This window comes from Phalacrocorax carbo, chromosome Z (genome assembly GCF_963921805.1).
Source record: "Phalacrocorax carbo chromosome Z, bPhaCar2.1, whole genome shotgun sequence".
Taxonomy (NCBI): domain Eukaryota; kingdom Metazoa; phylum Chordata; class Aves; order Suliformes; family Phalacrocoracidae; genus Phalacrocorax; species Phalacrocorax carbo.
In genome coordinates this window covers 48,133,382-48,155,903 of record NC_087548.1, presented here as the reverse complement: position 1 = coordinate 48,155,903, position 22,522 = coordinate 48,133,382, and the positions used below count along the sequence as shown (strand labels likewise).

At 37.7% G+C, this 22,522-nt stretch overlaps 1 protein-coding gene across 6 annotated transcripts in view; it reads right to left on the bottom strand.

Annotated features, from left to right (window-relative positions):
- The window catches only part of SPIN1 (spindlin 1), a 57,794-nt gene that overhangs the window by 17,209 nt on the left and 18,063 nt on the right, over positions 1–22,522 (bottom strand). For all 6 annotated transcript variants that reach the window (XM_064439402.1, XM_064439400.1, XM_064439399.1 and 3 more), the window contains one exon: positions 9,461–9,686. In XM_064439402.1, the coding sequence (XP_064295472.1) occupies positions 9,461–9,512 (52 nt within the window). In that variant the 5' untranslated portion in view covers positions 9,513–9,686. The remainder of the gene's footprint in view (positions 1–9,460; positions 9,687–22,522) is intronic.

Genomic DNA, 22,522 nt, shown 5'->3' with positions numbered 1-22,522 from the left:
TGCAATTGCTGTATTACAACTGCGTTGAGATTTCAGTATATTGCTCTGCTAAATCAGAATGACGTCTAATATCTTCAATTGGTATTAAAACATGAAATCCTCCTTGTCTGCAGTATCTGAAAGAACCTCGTCAGAATGCTGGACTGATCTATGTGTAACTCTAATGTTGTGTATGTAGAAACATGCCAGAAGTTCAACTATGGATGCTTAAATTAACTCCTACAACGAAATACTTGAGTTTCTCTATAGGTCTAAGCAAACACTATGTGCATGCTCCAAGCACAGCTTTGGAATATATATATTAAAACTTTTTCTGATAGTAGTGTCCCACAAGAGACTCAAGCACTGAAAGTACCATTAACCTTCAAAGTCTTCATAAATATTTTAATCTTTCCATTTTCATGTGAAAAATTAACGAGGACATACACAAAGTTACAGAAATGGCAGAATCAAAATAATACTACATCCTATGCTTACAACACAAGCTGGTATCAAATTCTCAGGAACATGCATTTCCAGCTGCAATGACATCTGAAACGTTTGGGTTTCAAAAATTTACATGCCAACTGCTACAGTAAAGATCTTATCTGCAATTTTTGACTGTTATAAGACCAAGCAATTAAACTGCATGTTTGTAAGAACAGTTAGCTAGAAATTAAAACAAACTATCACAGAAAGCTTGATTAGAAACCCAAAAGACTGAGACTTGACTAGAACCACTGAACAAGCTTTCTGATCATACAATCAGCTACCTCTTCTGTATATGAGGCAGATGCATTTTATTAATATAGTAAAACAAAACAAGTTTTATTAAAAATATGGTGGCATTTTATTTAAAAAATACTTAGAAAAAGAAATCTGTTCTTATAAAGTAGAGGAGCTACAGAATCAGAACACACACATGTATTTTATGTTTTCTATTACTGGCTGATGACAGAAAATAAGATTTTGGCTAAATCAGTTCAAGTGACTAAAAACACTAAAGAAATAACACACACATTTCTGCAGGATTGTTTTGCACAAAACTTGCTTTCTGTCCTCTGCTCAAGGACTCTGAACCTGTGTGTAGGAAGGGAATTCCAAAGCATTTAATCTTTCAAGGTGAAGAACAGGAGCTCTGGAAATACATGGGAAAAATTAGTACAGAAGCTGCAATAAACATCAAGGATAAGCTATGCAGACCTGTGGGAATGGGTGCTTGTCCTGTTCACTTTTTACCTTGGGAACCTCTTATCTTTGATAGGATTCAACTTGTTCTTTTATGTAGTGAGCTCTATATCAAAGCCAACTAAAAGGACTAAGCACTTCTCAGCTTCTTGTGTCAGTCAAACTTCAGGTAGCTTCCAGTTCAATACAGAAACTTATGACATTTGGATGTTTAGTATGAATACAACAAGCTTTCAGGAAGATAGGATAGCAAGTATTTGAAGATCTTGGGACAAACCCACTCTTGTACTGACTACATGCCTGTTTGCCAGAACTCACTTTGTATTTTGCACTGTCTGAATTCAGTAATATCTGAAGGAGATGTAAACTCCTTTTAAAGACACCTCAGGTTACGCTACTGAGTTCTGTAGCGCTTCGCTTGGCTAGCCATTTGCAGAAACTGTAGCAAGAGTTCACTGAATCATTAGATGTAGCATATTCTACTAACAAGGTCCAAAATCAGGCTAACTTAAGCAGTCCATGTACATGTAACAGTAGGACAGCTTCACATAGCAGTTGCATTGTTACACACACATGTGCACCCTCTCTCCCACCACATCCCCAAATTTCACTGCATGATCCCCTTTCAGCCACCAAAACACAAGGATGAAGTCCAGGTAAAACGGTAGTAATACACCAGAACTGTTTCAAACTGCTTTTTTCTCCCCATTTATTATCAAAAGCATCTTAAAGTCATGCTTTAAAGTAACTGCTAAAACAATTACAGATATTTATTTAAAAAATAATAATACCAGCAAGCAAATGCAGGTTTTTATAGCTTAGGAAACTACTCCCACACTTGAAGACCATATATTACATAATGCTGTAATCCTCAAAATTGCATCAATAAGATATTCACACTTCTATCTGTTTAACAGCAGCATGTGAAAGACCATTAGTGTAAGCTCCTGGTAGGGTAAGTCTTGTGATGGCACAAAAAGACAGTATGTTCCAGACACAAGCACCTGACATAAAATACGCTGAACAGCCCCTGTCACACAGAATAGTTATGGACCTCGAAGCACCTCTAACTATTGTCACTTCCTTCCAAATATCATCTGACCCATGCCAAGGTCCAGCATTTGTTTCAAGCAGCTAATGCAAGGTAGTCTTGGAATGACTGCAAAACTACTCCTTTGAAGTGGTAAAGCCCATTATAACCAATTCACAATAAAAATGTTTAGAAATACTGGTCAGTTTTTCTTTTCCCTACAGGTATTAATAAATTAATTGCAAATACTAGAATTCTTCTAATGTGTGAGAATATCTTAAATCCTGTGAATTTTGCTTTTTTACAACATTAAAGGAAGAAGTAAAGCTATGTCAAAATAAAACAGACACAAAACGTACCTTTATATGTCAAGAAATGAGCTCTGTAAAAGACTCTTTCCCATTATTAGAATTGCAAAGACCTTGTAGAGTTTCTTTACAGAGATATATATTTGTAAATGCATGACCTTTTAATGAGTGATACCTATGATGTATTGCTATGTCTTACTGATTTAAAATGTTGTGGGGTTTTTTTTTTTTAGAGAGAAAATAGTTGTTTTAAATTAACTTTTAATACACACATATATTGCTGATTTTCTCCTTCACCTAATGATTGCGGAACATAACAAAGCAGTAACCTGGCTTATATAAATTCTCTACAAGACCCCCAGCGCTGTCTAAACAGCCTACGATAGAGGCCTCCTTAACATTAGTTATTATCTGTCAAGTGCCAAGTTCAAAGCAGAAAGGCATTTTTAAAAATCCCAAACATTTCAAGGGCAGTATCTTCACACAAATATTTCAAAATAAAAAACCCACCTGTGTACAGAGCATTTTGTGGCCAACCACAGCTTGGTCACAAGTGGCAATGTGACTTCAAGGATGTTAATACTTATTAGAAAACAATAAATGAGAGCTATTACATTCCACACAGCATAAATGCCATTGACTGGATGGGTTTAAATTCACATTCTTTACCTCTTTTAACTATGGAAAGACAAGTTCTAACCAGAACACGCCATGAAATTCCACATCTTAGGTAACAGTCAAAATCCTCTGTACAACTAAATCGTCCTGAATGCACTCAGCAGCTCAACTGTTGAGCAACAACTCAACTCTTCAAAATAGAAAAAGATTAATACTGAACAAAAATCAGAGCAAATGGAGTAGTTTTTAGTCTTCTTTGTAATAAGCTGCAAAGACTCAAACTTTGATGGATGTGAGGAAGGAGGGAAGATTTATGTCTCAGTCACTTATAAGAGCACAGAAACATTTTTGTAATTGAAAGTAAACACAAACTCCAACTCCCAGTCGAGAGCAACAGAATTAAGCATTTCATTTTCATGTGGTCTGTGTTTTTTGAGGCTTAGTTAATTCTGCTCATAACAGACCTTTAAAGTAGATCCTTAAAATTAAACTGCAAAGAAACCATATTTATGAATGCTTCTACTTTGCACTAGACAAAGACAGACAAACAAAAAGGATGAGACAAGACACACTAAACCAAACATTCTTTCAGGATGTTGACTCTAAGCGAAGTATGCCTATCATTTCAGCTGGCGGGTATAGAACAGGCAGATGGACAGGAGAATGCTGCTGGCAATGTTTTGATTATTGTGTAATCAGACAGCAACCTCCATTCAATCCAGGTAAATCAGACAGGCTCTTCAAAACACAGCACAATATCTTATTTCTCTGAATATCCTGTGTTTACAACAAGCAGCAAAAGCTGTGTTTTAAGTTATATTTCAGAATCTTCTATGAAAAGAGCAGTAATCCCACAGGAATTACTGTATCTAAAGGCTACTTCAGAATTACTTTCAGGGACCTAAGAAATACGTTGACATGCTATTCACACCTAGTATTGTCCAACCTGAACTTAAGGGTTTGGGGAAGGAAAAGAGTTCTTTTAATCAAAATAGACCATAAGTACAGAAATAAAATGAATTCTGACTGCCAAAAAATTTCACTGCAATCCTAAGCAAGTCAAATCTAGGAGTGGGATACCTTTTTTGTTCACAATGACAGTACTGAAACAATTTTAAATTACTTTTAAATGGGAAAAAGCTACAAAAGTTTGATATGACAATGTCTCCTAGTTCTCTTCTTTACTAAGAAATTACTTCGATTTCAATCTATCCAGTAAAGGCATTACAATTGTTCCTGATCATCAGGAAGGTTGGTGGGATTCTGTACCTCTGAGAGTGAACTGCGAGGAAGGACTCTAGAGCACCATGCCTTTCACTTACACAACATTAAACAGGTGATCACTAGACTAATAATGGCCTAATATAAGTGTAAATACAAGGGTAGTCACAACTTATTTTACAATCAATACTACTATATAATGTTAAGTTAAAAAAAATCCGTATTCTCTAATATTGGAGACAGACGTACACTAATTAGTCAGGCATGCTGCCATGCACAGGAACAGCTGGCTTATCTGAAACTACGTCCTACAAACTGACTCTGTACTTCGGCAAATTCATAGAGCCTGTAGTCATGTACTCTACTGTTGTGGGGGAAAAAAAAAAGTCTAGCTTTCCTTCTTTTCCTCAATTCCACTATTTCTGAAGATGGAACTGTGAAGTATGTTTGCCAATAGAGATAGATTTCAAAAGCTTATTTTAATCAAACATACCTCTGCCTTTGCACCTACTTTACTGCAAATAAATGCATTTTCTTTGTAGGCCAACACATAGGACAGATGAAAATTGGCTTCTTCAAAGAAGTCACCACACATGTAATGTCACAGATAAGTCTACAACGGGATGAAATCAAAGTCAATTGCAAAAAGCTTTGGTAATGCATTAGATTTTGTAACAATAATTGTACTAGCCTATATGAATACCTGGCACAACCACTAGTTTATCTGTGCCTCCAGAAAGTTTTCTGTAGCCTGTACATTTCCTAGAACCCCATGATTTTACATGATTTACAGATCAAATATAAAGTTTGTAAGCTATATTCATGCTTTCACCATACCTTTCAATCAGGAGGAAAAATTAATAGAGAGAATATACTAATGATTTATTATAATCTACTCCCAGATGATAGCAATTTTATAGGCAAGACTTTTAAAAACTTATTTTCCACTTGAAGTATTTAGCTGTTCTGAAACACTATATATTCATATAACTTCCTGGAAGTAGCAACCATCTTTAAAAAAGGTAATAAATGTCAAAATCAGATACTTGCATCAGTAACACTGTAAAGCACAGTAAATCCTGTTTAAGAAGTTACTTGTTAATGTACAAGACTTTCTTTTACAGCTGTTCTAGTGAACCACAGAATGGACCTATGAAGACCACCTACCCCAACCCGCTCCTGGAGGAAGGGACCTTTTGCTAGATGAGGTTGCTCAAGGTCCCATCAAACCTGACTTGAACACTTCCAACCATGGGGCCTCCACAACTTCTTTGGGCAACCTGTTCCAGTGTCCCACCACCCTCATTGCAAAAAATTCCTTCCTTATGCTCAATCCAAATCTACCCTCTTTCTGTTTAAAACCACTGCCCCATGCCTTGTCACTATAGGCCTTGGTAAAAAGCCTCTCTCCATCTTCCTTATAAGTCCCCCATACAAACTGAAGGGCTGCAATAAGGTGTCACCAGAGCCTCCTCTTCTCCAGGCTGAACATCCCAACTCTCTCAGCCTTTCTTCATAGGAGAGGTGTTCTAGTCCTTTGGTCCCTTTCACAGCCCTCCTCTGGACCCACTCCAGCAGGTCCATGTCTTGTGCTGGGGACCCTAGAAGTGCACACAGAACTCCAGGTGGGGTCTCATGACAGCAGAGTAGAGGGGCAGAATCACCTCCCTTGACCTGCTGGCCATGCTTCTTTCGATGTGGCCTAGGATATAACTGGCTTTCTGGGATGCACGTGCACATTGCTGGATCATGTCCAATTTTTCATCTGGCAGTAACCCCAAGTCATTCCCCAGCCTGTTTTTGATACCAGGGGTTGCCCTTACCTTATAATGTTCACATGAGCCTACTCCTCAAGCCTGCCAGGATCCCTCTGGATAGCATCCTTTCCCTCTAGTGAATCAACTATACCTCTCAGCTTGGTATAATCTGCAAACTTGCTGAGGGTGTTGCCAAATCTCACCGTTATGTCACTGATGAATAGTACTAAATAGTACTGGTCCCAGTACACACACTTGAGGGACACCACTCTTACTGGTTTCCAGTTGGGGATTGAGCTGTTGATTGTAACTCTTTAGATGCAGCCATCCAGCCCATTCCTTATCCATGTCACAGTCCATCCATCAAACCTTTATCTCACCAATTATGTAGGTAACAAATGTCATGCTCACCCCCACTGTTACTGTCCTTACCAGTTATTTCAAATGAAGTAACTGTCAAGTTCAGTTATCACTTAACTTGGGTAAATCCTTAACATTTCCAAAAAAAAAGAAAAAAAACCCAAAACCAAAACCAACCTAAAACATCACCATGACCCCTCTCTGAAAGTCCAGAAAGGGTCACAAGGATCACTGACACTCTTAATCTGAACACAGAGAACCTTGCCACAACTGCAGGACTAAAAGCCATTCTTCCCTAGCAAATAAACTTTTAACATAAAACTAAGGAAGAATATATCTTCACCTGTTTGTAACCAAATTCTCCTTCTAAAAAGAAGAGGGAGGGTTGCTACCTAAACTATCTGTCACCTTACCTGGTTGCACTGTTGATAGCTTTCTCTCCTGGAGAAACTTTTTAAGAAATAAAAAAACCCAAACAACTAACTTGCTATAATCCTCATTTGTATCACATTGCAAAGCTTCTCTTCCAGCCATCAAAGTAGTCATTTGATAAATTCTGATGAACTTAATTGCTGTATTTGTTGTTCATTTCAAAGGAAAAATTAGACTGCTATCAGTGAAACTACTGCTGTGATAAACAAACGTTCTGTTTTTCTTGCTCAGTAGCTACCTTTAAAAGTCCCATGCCCAACCTTGACTGTAGTGTGGGCTACGCAGTCTCCTAATGACAGCTACCTGCTGCACTCTTTCTTAATGCGTATCCATAATCAAGAAACAAACAGCATATAATGACATACACTCCCCCACTCCCCCCAAAAAAACCCCCAAAGAAGTAAAACCTATTTTTACTAGCCTCAGCCCACCAAATATGATCAGGAGGAAGTGCAACAACAGCAAGGAGGTCAGCAGCTGTCTTCCTCAAGACTGTAACAGCCAGAGGCTGAAAGCTAGCAACACCCAAGCCTAGGCCATAGCTATGCCAAGAGTTGAGGCTGACCGAATGTGTATCATTTATGGTGTGTATTTAAATGACAGTGATACTACATTAATCAAATGAATGTGAGTTAAGGACTTTTCAGGTAAGATTAAAAGATCTTCACAGAGAGACATAGACAAATTGTAACCGTTATATAGAGATATCAAAAAGCAAAAAATGGCATCTAAAGCACATAAATTGTAATGACAATTTGACATGGCGCCAGTTATAGGACAAATGAATGAATAATGGAAGATGTGACTCTTCAAAATAAGTCTATGAATTCTCTCTTTTCTCTCTTTTTTTGAAGAGTCAAAAATCAAATTAGGAAGCAAATTTTCTTCTCAACATTTGAGTAAGAGGTCTTAGCCTAACTTTTTTGGTTTTCAGAAAAAAAAAATCCAGCCCAGTAATCACCTTTTATGCAAGTTTCACATTATGACACTTCAAATCTGTGTTGTAGTTCTCTCATTAATTGCATGCCACACTGAAGTTGTTAGACAAAATTCTTCTAACAGTTGCCTTAAAAACCTAGTGTCTGAATTCTCTGAACTTGGGTACAGTGCCCAGTTAATGCTTAGGAGTCAGTAATACTGAAGTTAAGTACCAGGTCAAAGCCTGCTCTCCTTTCTTTCCTCTTACAAATATAAATCTGCTCCCACAGGTATTCTACTAGTGTCAAGAATAAGGATGACCATCAGTTGACAGAACAAACACTCACTGAACCAAGCGTTTAAGACTTTGATAAATGGTTTCAATGGGGAAACCCAGTACAAGAATATTTGCCTAATTTACCCTTGACACCAGTAGATGTTTCAAATGAGTGACAGCAAATTAACATTAATGTAAGCTAATCACAGGTAAACCCAGCTTTGAAAGTGTCCAAAGGGTTTCAGGGAAGTTTTCCATTATTAGTTGCTTCAGTTCTTAATGAATTGGATGAGTACTGGAAAGCAGGACTATTGATTGGGTATTTTAAGTTAACTGAGCTTTCCCAATTATACATTTTAACTTCTTGAGATTTTCGGAAAAGCACCAATTCACAATGCCTGGTGATAGAAAATACGCTGCGCCTACAAGACTTTTCCCACAGCACAAAATAAGAAGGGTGCTGAATATACAAAACAATTTACATTACCTAAATAAGTTCAAGCAAAAAGCAAATAGTTGAACAGAAGAATGAACAGTTAATCTGAAACCTTTCCATCCTCGAAATGCTGGTCTGTAGAATTTCTAACTTGCTAATGATAACTTCTAGCACCTGTCACACACTAGTCCAGGCAGAATGCACAGCTGAAACAGTCTGGCTTAGTTTATACAGGACCAAGTATCAACCTACAGAACAATTCTTCGTTGGCAACTTGACACTTTTTCTGCATCATTACTGATAATTCTTACTCCAGGGCACACAAGACTGACCAAGATTCATTAGTCTTTCAAGCCACAAAACTTTGAATAAGCCTACTTAGTCATAAGAGGATGAATGCTTACTTGTATTTTGCATTTCTCTGAATAGAAAAATTGCTGTCAAAAACTTTGACTAGCCTATTTCAGTTCAGACACAGTAGCAGTGGTACTTGCATTTTTGTAGTGTTTTCAAGGGATTCTCTTTTACAGTTACTAGGTGACCAGCTTCTATAAAACCAATAAGAGTTTTACTTTAAATTATATGGTGAATAAATTTGTTTATGGTCCAGCACTTCCAAGATGAAGTTCTCTCCTTAATGTCAATGCAATCCTACAAAATTAACTTTGTTCCTTTTTAGAATTTAATGTAACTTACAGCTCTAATAAAACTTTTATATTATAGATGATATTAAACACTTCTTATACATGTCTGTACTGCTAAATTTATGTATGCCTTTTCAATTCATCAGCTTCTATAACACAAGTAAATATTCTTTTAGGACAGGAATGAAAACACCTTCATAAAACCATGAAATATATTTTTAAAACCCTTATTTATTTAAGAACACTTTTTACCTACTAAAACCAAAGAAGACCACCCCGAATAACGCCTCACCTGCATCAGCTCTGGACCTCTGACCCGGTGATTTTCCAAATGGGGTCTTCATTCATCTGTGTTTAAGTGAGCAGCAAAGCTGCTGGACTAGGGTGAAAATCCAGTTCTTCCCAACTCCCAGAGTATCTTCTCACTCTTGGAAGAACACAGCTACTTATTAATCCACCATTCAATCATGAATTTGTCCTTCCTCAAATGCAGAAGATGTACTTTCAATTACAGTACTCTGAAAAACAAAACAGGCAGAGTATAAATAGCTTGATTTGGGACTTGGTTAAGATATGCATTAACTGACTTGGTTAAGATAAAAACATTTTGTTTAACTTTAATACTGGTTTTCACAGTCAGCAGTAAGTTCCTTCAACATCCTGTTACTCTGAAAACATTGACCAGAGGGCTTACAGGCAAGAATACAGCAAAACAAGTATTAGGGCTGCTACTTCTCCCTCATATTCATAGGCTAACTGCAGATCACATTAAAGTCAACTACATACAGAAAGGAAAGCTTCTTAAAAATCACTGAGCTTAGTAAACAGAAGAATGGCTAGCTTAGAAGACACTGAACTACACCTTCACCAGAGCACAAGTAAACTATTCCCATTTATTGGAAACAGAATACCCTCAGACCCACGCAAAACAACTGTGCTTCATAGAAGTTACAAAAAAAAGTCTGTTGAAAAAATCCAACATGTAAAAAGTACCAAAACACTGATTCCACTGCAAGGACTAACTCAAGCCACAATCTGTTGAGGAAGTCATTGGTGCATAGAAGACCTGCAGATGTTTCTGGCTATTTTCTATACCTAACCTCTTCAGATTCCTAGAACTTCTAGTCATCACATTCCTTTAGATGAGGGAGACAAGTAACAAGAACTCTTTAAAGTCTTTTTCGGAATTTAATTACAGAAACTTTTGATTGCCTGAAAGTTTGAAGAAGAATTACAGTCTAGCTTATTTCAGACTAACATTTTGGGACAGGAAACATTTATCCAGATTAATCTATTACTTCAGTGCTACACACAGCTAAGACAAGTAAAGTCAGTTCATCCTTTTAGCCTCATTTCCTTAAGAAATGTCATTGCTGTAATCATGTGCTCTGTAATCTGTTAATCAGGGCTGGTCTTCCCTCTTTTAGTTCAGTTTTGGAACCTGCTGTCTGTCGTCCTACAGGGGTTAAAAACAGAGGAAGACCTGTAACTAGCCATCCAGCTTAGGGAAAAAGTGTACCTTATGCTTATGCCTTACTGAATAAGGGAACATATACGGACATGCCTTGAGGTATGGTAAAGCTATTACACAGAAAAATGCATTTACATCTAACAACACTTGCCAATTCTTCCATGAATTGCACCCATTAACTTCTAGGAACATTAGAGCAACAGAGAAGAACACTCCTAAGAAAAAAACACCAATAGGGAGACAAACATTCAGTAATTTGCAATTTTTATGAAGATCGGTACTGTGTTTGGAAAAGCTAGCTTAGATGTTCACAGTCAGGAATTCATAAAAATTTGTAGAATTGAAGTTAAAAAATTAATTTACAGGAATTCAGTCGTTTTCAGCATTTCATCTCTTCCTGATATCTACCAGTGCATACACAACAATGCTGAATGCTGCCAGAGCAACAATAGTCAACTTTTAAAAAGCACTTGAAGACACAATAGAAAGCAATTAGCTTGCTTTATTTTACTAGAACAGAGCATAACGATTGTTTTTCTACTAAACTCAAATATTTTACTATGGATTAAAATACATCAGCACAGAAGCATCTCTGATTATGAAACTGAATTCAGAGCACTGCTGCGATATACTACCACATTCTGTCTCACCGGCACTGCGTAAGCATAGAGATCCATTTTTTTCCTCCAGGAGAGCTGTTAGTTAAGAATCAAGTGTTATCTAGTATTATATTTTTCTACTTTAAAAAAAATAACCACCAAAAAAGCCCCCCCCAACCATAAATCAAACAAACCTCTGGCACAAACCCACAAACTGAAAATCCTTCAGAATTATAAACTAACATACCCTTTTGCAGTAAGACATTGAACTGTTACTCAAGAAGCTGTAAGCATTTCATATTACCTGTATGTATCATACACTCTGCGCCCCCCCCCAATTTCTTATTCATGGCATATGTACTATATAGATATTTTCATTTCACTGTTTAAGTAGCTATAAAGACAACGAAAACAGAAGTTGCGGGTTTCTACCAGTAAACTTTGTTTTTCCACTGTACATCCCCAATCTTTACCGTGCCACAAATTTTAAGTCATATCCTAAAAAGGAAAAATACTGCCTAATCCATCTTGAAGTCACAATTAATTTGCTAGTATTTAATGAAGTGTTTCACTGCACTGTCTGAACCTAAGGACACAAGGGTACTGAAGTCAAAACCCGATTCAGCAGCTGAAACTGATTTTCTAGAAACTAAGCCATTAACTGTCACTAGTTCAAAACACCACTGAAGATTTTCACTGAACACAAATGAAACTTGAATTTTCCTAAAACTAGCATTCTTAATTCCATTTACATTGCAGTTTCACGCTGACAGTTCTGAAGATACTAATAAGTAGGGATAAAACCTGACTTTCTGAAAATAAACTTATGCACTCTGAGAACATCTAGACTTTTAAAGCATATGTAACTACGTCTCACAAGACAGAAAATAAGAATCCTAAGCTCTATGGGTTTTGGTTTAAGTATGATGAATGACATTACAACACATTTAATGCCATCATGTAAAAATCTTAAACTCTTTATATGGAAGATCATCAAGAATAAAATTAACTCACAGAATGCAAACCCTTTTATTCCAAAATGTTATTACAAGCCTCAAAGAATGTCACGTTTCACATAAAAGTAGAAAAGTAGTTTTTAAAAAGCTTCTGATGTACTCAGTAGCAATAAGCTACACTGTTAAGAGCAGAAACTCCTTGTTTGGATGCCTATAGGATGACTTATGAACCAATCAACTTTTTAGGGTAATTCTGTTGATAGCAGCAGATACAGCAAAAACACCACAAGTAGCTTTTTTGGATCCAAACTGACACATCCAGGTCAAGTTCCACTAGCCTTTGCAGACTGGCAGTAATCAGAAGAAAGTGCCTACTATTTAGGCACTGATTTCCCCAACACCTGACAGCACAGGTCACCAACAGTGCAGCTGCAGGTTTCACTTAAAGACAGTCACTCTTTTGCCTTGTCATCAGCTGCAACTACTCACAAGTCCAGGTGTTTTGCTTGTTTGTTTTTACAAACCTTCCCAGATCACAGTGATAGCGGATGCTGCCTTCAAAAGAACACACAGCCCCTCTAATTGGAGCAACATAGTTAAGTTTGAAGTATTTGGAAAACTTTGTCAATAAGATAGTCTCGTAACTTGTTAGATGTGATTAGGTAGAAAGGAGTCTGGAGACACTGTATCCTTACATACAATAAATAAGGGAAAGGTACTAGAATAAGCTAGTTTAGTATCAGTACGAATTGTGTAACCAAGCCAAAAATGAACGGAGCATGCCCAGAGTTCAGCCAGCAGACACGGTGAGGATGACTAGGGGACCACCAGAGGACCCTAGAAGACCACCAATGAACAAGAATGTGCATGTGTTAAGTACATTTGCATATGTTAATGGAGCCTATGACTAGTATGGATAGGGTAATTACTTCCTAGAAATCTAATTAATATGTATATTTTGATTGCATATAATCCCTGTAGTAGAGCAACTTGGGGCACACACTAGGTGGAGCGATCCCCTGTGCACCTGGTGCTGCAATAAAGAACGCCTGCTTTCTAAAACTACAAATTGAGTTTTAAAGGGTTCTTACATTTGCTAATTTATTGTATCAACTGCACACTTAAAAAAAACCACAATGTGGAAATTAGATGACTACTTTGTCCAATGTTCTAATTATTGTGGAGTATTTCACATAAGGTTAAGTTAGACTATAAACGCAGGCCCTACAAATTGTTAATCATACCAGTTTTAATAAAGAGTAGCACAATCATGCTATCAGAGTACCAAGGAAGACAATATTAAGACAGAAGCTGTGTAAAAAATTATTTTTGCAGCACAAAGGCAAAAGGAGGAAAAACTAGCATACAAACAGACTGCAGTTTTCACTGTGAAGCAGCTTAAACCCTGCTATAAGCTTAGGTGTTTAGACATGAAAGTATTTTTATATGAGCTTTTAATTCCATGAAAATAAGCGTATCCACCTAAAATAATTGTCTAGCTTAGCTTTAACTGTCATGCTTGACTTTCCACCAAATTACATGCATTTCACTGCAACACACAGTACAATGTTTACTGCATTCTAGTGAAAGCTTCATGACCCTACTATCCATGGAAGAGGGACATTAGTAGCACAAAAACATAGTTGTGATAATTAATGCTAATGGCACCAAAATTACAGAGTGCTTCACTCCTAAATAGCATATCTAAATTTTACCATCATGAACACAGAAGGTAGTATCAGAACATTTGCTGATGCCTTGCTTTTAGGGTAGAAGCTTCAAAGGAGATTGGGGGCAACAGCATGTGTTGCTTTTCTCATATATAGAATAACAAATTCAGATTATATATCCACTGATGTTAACTACAGGCTCGTGTCTTTGAGAGGTCTGTTCCTGCTTTCTAAACTACCAGCGAGCAGGCCTTCTGGCACCACCTGGTGGACTCTAACGTTTTCACTTCGATATCAGAGACATTCTCTTGCATGCCAACTCCCCACCCCCCCAAACCCCCGCAAGTTTGCACCAGTAGATGTTGAGGACCAGCACATCACAACACATCACAAGATGGGTCAGTGAAGGAGTCATTCTGTAACAGAATTCCTTGGTAAGCAGTGTTTTCATATCTGTAACTCAGCTCAGAACTGCTGGTACATGTTTCAGCTGAAGTAGGATGATGGCTTCAGCACTAAAAAGCTGGATGAAGCATGTATGTTATTTAGACTCCCTAATTCTTACCACATGAACATTCTATGCAAGTCATCTGCACCCCCGTCCCCAAAAGGCAATCTTAATGTTAAAATATCTCCTAAAAAACAGGGGGAATAAAAATATACGCCAGGTTTGTGTTACTTTTTTCTTCCCTAATAAAAACCCCAAACCCTTTCCTGTGGTATAAGAATTCAGCCACTAAGATTCCAAATTTGCTTTGAAGAACCCTACAGGATCATCCAGCATATTGGTTAAGAGCTTTTCTTATACAATCACTAGGCTTTTGTGTGGTTAGTAACATCTGATGCCTGAGAAGAAAGGTTACAGTACGTAAACTCTGAACATGGAAGTGATTTACAGCTGACCACCATGAAAAGCAAGACTTTTCAACAATGGATTTATAAGGTGAAAGACCACAAATCAAGTACTACTATCCCTCCCCTATGATAGTCTCAGCAGTTTGTCCTCTACTCACAGATGTACTGTTATTTCTCTACAGCTGTACAGAAAAAAGCAGCACTGGCATGCCAACTGTGTGTGCATATATATGAACACACAGATGTATTTGGTTGGATGAGGCTTCGAGGAACCTGCTCTACTTGAAGGTGTCCCTACCCATGGCAAGGGGGTTAGACTAGATGACCTTTAAAAGGTCCGTTCCAACCTAAACCACTCTCTGATTCTATGACAGATATAAAAACATGAATCAAATTTTAAGTTACCTTCACACTACAATGCTATAGTGATACACTGCAGATTATTCAGCAGAATACTGAAGAACCTGAATTTTGCGCAAATTATCTCTTGTTGACAGGGTGTCTATTCAGGAGACCTTTGTTGAGAATAGGACTGCAAATACTGTACAGTTTCTGCTGAAGAGGAAGCAGCACATGTACACACTCGAATCCTTGGGATCAGACTGTGCTACCTGATGATTCTAGAATTGAAGAAAAATGTTTTTAACCGTTCAGCAAAGTCCTTTATTTTAACTCTTGTGTTAACAATAAAGAATGCAACAGACAGCACACTGCAGTTTCTATTTATAAATAATTATTTATTAAAACATTTTAGCATATAAACAAATCACAGAATCACAGGTTGGAAGGGACCTCAGGGATCATCTAGTCCAACCTTACCAGGAAGAGCACAGTCTAGACAAGATGGCCCAGCACCCTGTCCAGATGACTCTTGAAGGTATCCAACGTGGCCAAGTCAACCTCTTCCCTGGGGAGATTATTCCAATGGTTAACTGTCCCCACCGTGAAAAATTTCCCTCTCATGTCCAATTGGAATCTCCCTAAAAGCAACTTGTGTCCATTCCCCCTTGTCCTCTCCATGTGACTCCATGTAAAAAGGGAGTCTCCATCTTCTTTGTAGCTACCCCTTAAGTACTGGTACATGGTGATGAGATCCCCTCTAAACCTCCTTTTCTCAAGGCTGAACAAACCCACTTCTCCCAGCCTATCCTCGTATGGCAGGCTTCCAGTCCATTGATCTTCTTGGTGGCCCTTCTCTGGACCCCTTCCAGCCTGTCCACATATTTTTTGTATCGCGGGGACCAGAACTGTACACAGTACTCCAGGTGTGGCCTGACAAGCGCTCAGTAGAGCGGGACAATGACTTCTTTATCTCTGCTGGTGATGCCCTTTTTGATGCAACCCAGCACCCTGTTGGCCTTCTTGGCCACAGCAGCACACTGTTTGCTCATGTTGAGCTTTCTGTCCACCAGGACCCCCAGGTGCTTTTCAACAGATCTGCTCTCCAGCCGAAACTGACAGGCTATTTACCATAACAGAGTGCAAAACAGGGTTTGCCATTAAGTTTTGAAGACAAGAACTTCATATTATAGTATAAAACCAGGTTTTATAGCATAAAACCAGGGAAGTTGACATAATTTAGGAATCCTAAAAAGAAACCCAAAAACCTGAAAACACCATAAGAGAAGCACAACTATCAACAGTAATATTTTCTGGAGAGTTATCCCAATGGTTCAGAATTAGATCGGCGGCTTTACAAAGGATACTAATCTTTCAGAGTCTCAGCCAACAGTTTGTACAAGTTTTGTCTAAACCCTCTTTCAGCACATGTCCTTATCACAGTTTTACTAAAGTTAGAAACAGTATTTGAGGTGAAATGTGGATTTGTTTTAAAAAATTAAGTTAATTTGAAGCATCAGTGGATGTTTTCTTCTTGAAGGCTGCATTCAAAATTCTTACACACGCAAAGAAAAAAGGAAAAATCATCCACAGAGAAAACCTGAAAGTATGATTTCCAATATTTCCTATCCATGCCTGTTATTTCCTCTTGAATTAGCAAAATGTAGCTGTTACTCAGACAACAGTAGAGTTTGTTCTTTATTTCCACTGCATTTTCCTCATGACATAGATCATTAAAGCACTCTGTCTCACTTAATCCAATTTAGCATTTAAGAACTCTTATTTTTGCAACAGACATCGTTTGAAATAAACTTTAACAGTGTATAATTCAGCTACTTTGTAAAGACAGCAAAAAAAACTTCCTTAGAGTCAGTATTTTAAACTTAGCTTTTTTTAATTTCAGGGACTTAATGATGACCCTCCCAGATTCAGAGTATCATCCTGCAAGACTAATTTTCGTAACTCCCACTCTACAGTTCTAAATTGTAGTATAAGCAGTAGTAAAGAGCAGCAGAGCAGAGGATTCTCAGTCCCTATGCCAGAATATACCTATGCCCGATTTAAAAAAAAAAAATTTACAGGTTAAATGGTAAAAAATATAATTTCCTCCAAAAGCTTACAAATTTAGTTTTTAGCCTTGTCTGCATTATCCTTATGCTTACATATAGTTACTGTGGCAGATGCAAGATATGGACGTTAAGTGTCTTCTCACCTGCATTAGAGCACCCACATATCAATAGCCTGGAACACAAAAAAAATCCAAGTAGGATTTTTCACTTTCCATAGAAAAACACCAAAGAGAAAACCAAAGCACAGAGCAGTCACATTCGACACTACTGTCCTGGACAACTGTTCAGAACTACAGGAAGGACACACTATATCCCATTCGGACATATTTTGCTGGCATCTGTTCCATGAAAAGCCCTGGATTACTGGAGGAGAGATAAATTTCACGAAGTTATTTCTAAGTACCCAACAAGAAAGGGTAAGGTGCTTGTCTTAAATGTTCACAGAAGCATGCATTGCATTCTTAAAATAAATAAAATCCATGGGTGAAAACCTATAAAATGTGAGATTTCCCGAATTGTTTCCAGCTCAAGAAGCCAGTGAATGGATCTGACTCGTGCCACACCAGTGAAACTCATTATTAAAGTTCAGCTGTCTAGGAAGTAAGCACTGAAGGATGCAAAGTCTCTCTAGTTAGTGAGAGCTACTCTTCTGCAAGTTCAGGTATCCAGAACTGAACTCCTACTTTTTAGAATCATACCAAGATGGCACTTTCTAAAGTGCATCTAAATCCTACTGCAATCAGAGGATTATTTCAGACTTTCTAGTCAACTACAAATTACAGTGATGTCATCTCATTCTCATTGGACTGGCTTGGTATTTTATGCTAGCCCTCAGTATAAACTCCATATCCAATATGAGTATGGGATTGATGCTGCCCTCAAAAAGCAGCAGACTCTATAAGTAGCATACCATTAACAGTTCCAAGGGATTCCCCATGAAATGCACTGCACTTACATATAAAGATTTAACTTAGTGGGCCACAAGTGGAAGCAGAAAGTAAATAAACTGTCCAAGATAAATCGCCCAGAGATGACTCAACTAGTAGATCAGCTGTTAGCCTGGCAAAACCTAATATCTATCTGGCAAATAGCTATCTGAACATCTGAACAGTGAAAGCACAGAAGGACCTCAGATATATTTCAATTTATCTTCTTTTTTTCCGGTCTAGATTAAAGCTATTACAGATAATTAGCAGTAACTTTTGACCATAATAGCCACCGAAAATTACAGTGCATATACTGCAGTGCAGCGTGTACTGCAGAGCAGCCTGCATGCCCTTCATACCATGTCTTTTCCTCTTTCTCTCTTAGTTCCATCCTACCAACCTTCATAGTCTTTCCCTGTTTGCACAATATCATTGTTTTCATCTACCCTTCAGGCACCCTTAGAGAGGATATCTGGCTTTCTTCCTTCGCAGAATCTTTCATGTGGATGACAGTATTCTCAGCACATCCAAACACATGACTTAAATTAAGTATGTACAAACACATCGTAAGAGTACTGGTATTTACCTTCAGGGTTACGAAGCCCCAGGTTGTACCAGTCTAGTAGTTCTATTTATTCTTCAGTGGGGCAGGAAAAAAGCCCTTAGAATAAATTGTCCAAATACTGCTAGCAAACAAAAGCAGAAGTTGAAGCCTGAGCCATCAGAAACCTGGAAGTATCTTCTACAGTTTCCTACATATAGAACTTAGGAAGGAGTCTCAACATAACCTCTAAGAAGTTCTATTAGTAACTCTCCAATCTCTGCCCAAGTAGTTCAAGAAATCACTGTGTATGGGAAGCTTCAATGTGCAATTACAGCAATGAAACCCTACTCTAGAAGCCTACAGAGCTATGAGATCAATGCAAAGAAAGTCTCCCCATAGAGATTTCTTTTCTATAGCATGAAATTAAGATCATAGGATAAGGATAAAGGATAGAATTGATCAGAAGTTTAAAAGTGCCTCAACTGTCAACAAGTTAGATGAGCCACATCTAGTTTCTTGCCGACTTAAAAAAACAGTCAGAAGATTACTTTTAGAGAGCACTATGACCAGACATTTATAAGTTATATGCTACACCGAATTAGCAGTTACCCTACACAGACTGACGCCCAGAAGTTATGAAAGTGAACTGCATGTCTCTGCCACTTAACATAGAAATATCCATAAATGTTCTCAGAGGCTTGACATCAACATATGCCTCAGTGTCATCAACGCTTCATGCAGCAGCAAAGCATAATTGCCAAATAATAAAGAATTATTATTTTGACACTGATATTAAGTTGTATAAATGAACTTCATCAATTGGGCCAAATCAGAATCACTTCATACATTCAAAACTCCCTAAAAAATATGACTTCAGATTCTCCTGAGAGTAAGAGCTGTTAAATGAAAGAGCAAGTGGGAACAAGAACCCCAATACATACGTCTTTTATAAATGAAATCTGATAGAGAAGTTTGCTTCATAACCTGTATGTAACAACTGTGAGGCAGTTTTCCCTTGACCTTACATTTGCAAATTCTGTGCTACTAAGATCACTGTAAAACACAGGCCACAGATTACAGAATTGCAGTATCAACTGATGTAGCCCAAGCTGTTGAAACGCCAAGATAACAATGTAACAATGTAACTGTTTAGGTTTTACTTAGGTTTCGTATTTCAAAGCGATAAGAAAAATCTGCTCAAAGAATATGCAGACTAAACACAAAGCAAAGAAGCAGGGTACAACACAGCGCATCCTGAGAACAACCTAGAATAGTTGAACTTTATCTAAAAAAAATACATTTAAGAAAAGTATAATTCAGAAATCAAACCCTGGAAATATAAATTTAAATTCAACTTTTTTTGCACACAGACACTGCTTGGTAAGTTAAAAAGGGCTTCTAAGTTGTTTTTGGGTTTTTTTAACGACTTATTCTAGAGAACTCTGGGAAATTTTTCTCTTACTCTAAAGCATGTAAATCATTATGAACTTTTTTCCTAGTAGGATCCTTTGAACTTGCCACAATGCATTGCTATTTAGTAAGAGTTAAACAAATATTAAAGGCAAAGTTGTGCACCCGTTACATTTGCTTCACTCTAATCACATACAGCTTTCTTTATAAAACCACAATTAATTCTTTCCATGCTCTTTAGGACTCTGCTCTTCTCACATTTCACAATATTTTAATTACATGGGTAATAACTGGTTTAGAGGCAAGATGAGCCTTAACAAGCGCACAACAGAAGTGACTATTAATAATGCTTATGTACATTGAAGAACTTCTGTTGAGGGTACCAGGTTAAGAAGTCTGTGCCACTGTCAGCACCTAGCTTGCCTGGCTCTGCCCACATTTATTACACATCAGCTACCCTTCCAGATTGCCTAGGGTTTTTTACCTGTCAAAACCACTGGTCAGCCTACCATAGTTTCTAAAGCTATCTGCCACTCCAGAATACCAAATTAAAGCAAACCAAGAAATTTTTCACTTCTTCCGAAACTTTGTTTAAAGACTGTATTTCCCAAGCACCGCCTGACACTTTCTGCATTACCCTTCTCCCTGACTTCAGCCTCCAGTCCTCCTTGACTTTATGTAAGTCATTTTACTATTGCTTTACAGAAAAATTCCTCCAGTCATTTGACAATGACCAGTTCAATCAGCTGCCCAGCTTTTCTTACACAGTTCCTCATACCAATAACCTCTTGGGACCACTGCAGCATTTTTTTTCTGTCCTAGCTGCTTTGCAAAAGTAGATGCAGTACATGCTGCTCTGCGGTTTCTGAGGGCTACTTGCCACAAGTAACTTTTAGCCACCACCTCTGAAAAATTCTGCATTTCAGTCAATAACAAAACCATGAAAAAAAGCATAGAGCAGAACACAGAATACAAGCAGAAAAAGTCTCACTGGTTGTCTTCAGCAGCACAACAAATGACACACTACTGAATTATGGTTGCAATGCTAACCAGCCCACACAATGCTGGAGAGAAAGAAAACACACACAGGGACTTTCGGAAGCTCTGCTGCCAAACACCAGTGGGTCTCTGCTAAGTATGCATGAACACTGCTTATTTGTTCAGAGCTGAAGTTTTTTCATTAGCTGTTCACTAGGTTTTTTTTACTAAACACTAGCTATGTCCTTATCAAAGATATACATACTCTTCATACTTCTCAATTTCACCTGTCTGATCTAAATGTCAAGTATTGGATCAAGAAAGCCATAGTTTCTTGAAAAAATCATCAGAAAAAAAACTTACTATTTTTCCTACTTACATCATCATGATGAGCCATTCTGATTGAAGTTTAGTAGAAGTTCACTCCAAAGAGCTTAGAGCATACATCCAGAATAAGAGATGCATGTCTTAATGGCCAATGTTGGGAAGTCAAAAGCAACTGCAAACAAGGCCTCCCAAATTTGAGCATGAAATAGCTTCCAGCATGAAGAGAACCATGGGCAGACTCAAAGGACCGTAGTCACCCAATACCACAAAATTCTTATATGCCTTCTTTAGGACCATTTCCCAACCACACTACCATCCCACAATGCAAGAAAAAGACAGCCATTTTTAATCCCTAATCTTACACCAATATATTTTGACCAACTCCTACACACTGTTCTTTCCATCGTTTTGTTAGAGGGTGGATGTCCCTCCACTAAGTTTTAGAACCAGTGGTCCCCTTCCACCTTCCACTCAATGGTCTCTCATTCAAATTAAATTCATAAGGCCATCCAAATTAATAAAAAGCCTATAGCAGAAACTCAGTTCATCAGCTACTACCTCAATGAAAATCTGACAGTGAATATGCTGACACATTGGCAGCTCTTAGTTCAGACTCATTGCAGTGAAGTACTGAATCTTCATTAATGAATGTTTGTCAGAAAACTGATATTTGACAAATCAAGTCAAATAATTTTCAGTTAATTATTCAACAGTTTTAGTCAGCAAAACACAGGGCACACATAAGTGGGGTGTGATCTCTTGTTTTTTAAGTTTAAAAGGGAAAATGTCTTAAAATATTTAAAGTAGTAGTTAAGCTATGCAAACTACTGCATTTGTACTTTGAGAGAAATATTTTCCATTACAATCCATAAAACTCAACAGCTCATACACTTGATCTTCTATCACTAGCCACAACTTTAAGAACAAAAGATGCACCACAGGATTTGGAAACATCTTTTTACATTTCCTACCAGTTTAAAATCAGTAATTTTACCAAATTCTGAAAACCTACTAGAATTAGTTAATATTAAGAAGCAAAGTCCTGCCAAACACTTTACTAGCTCTAACTTCACCAGCCTTTCTCCCCAGTGAATAAATATGCAACTGAAAATCGTTGGTTTTCCTCACCATTCAGCAGCAAAAACTTAGGAAGACAGCCAGTGAAAACAAGCACTGGTCAGAATTAATTTCAAGCACTTGTATCCATGCA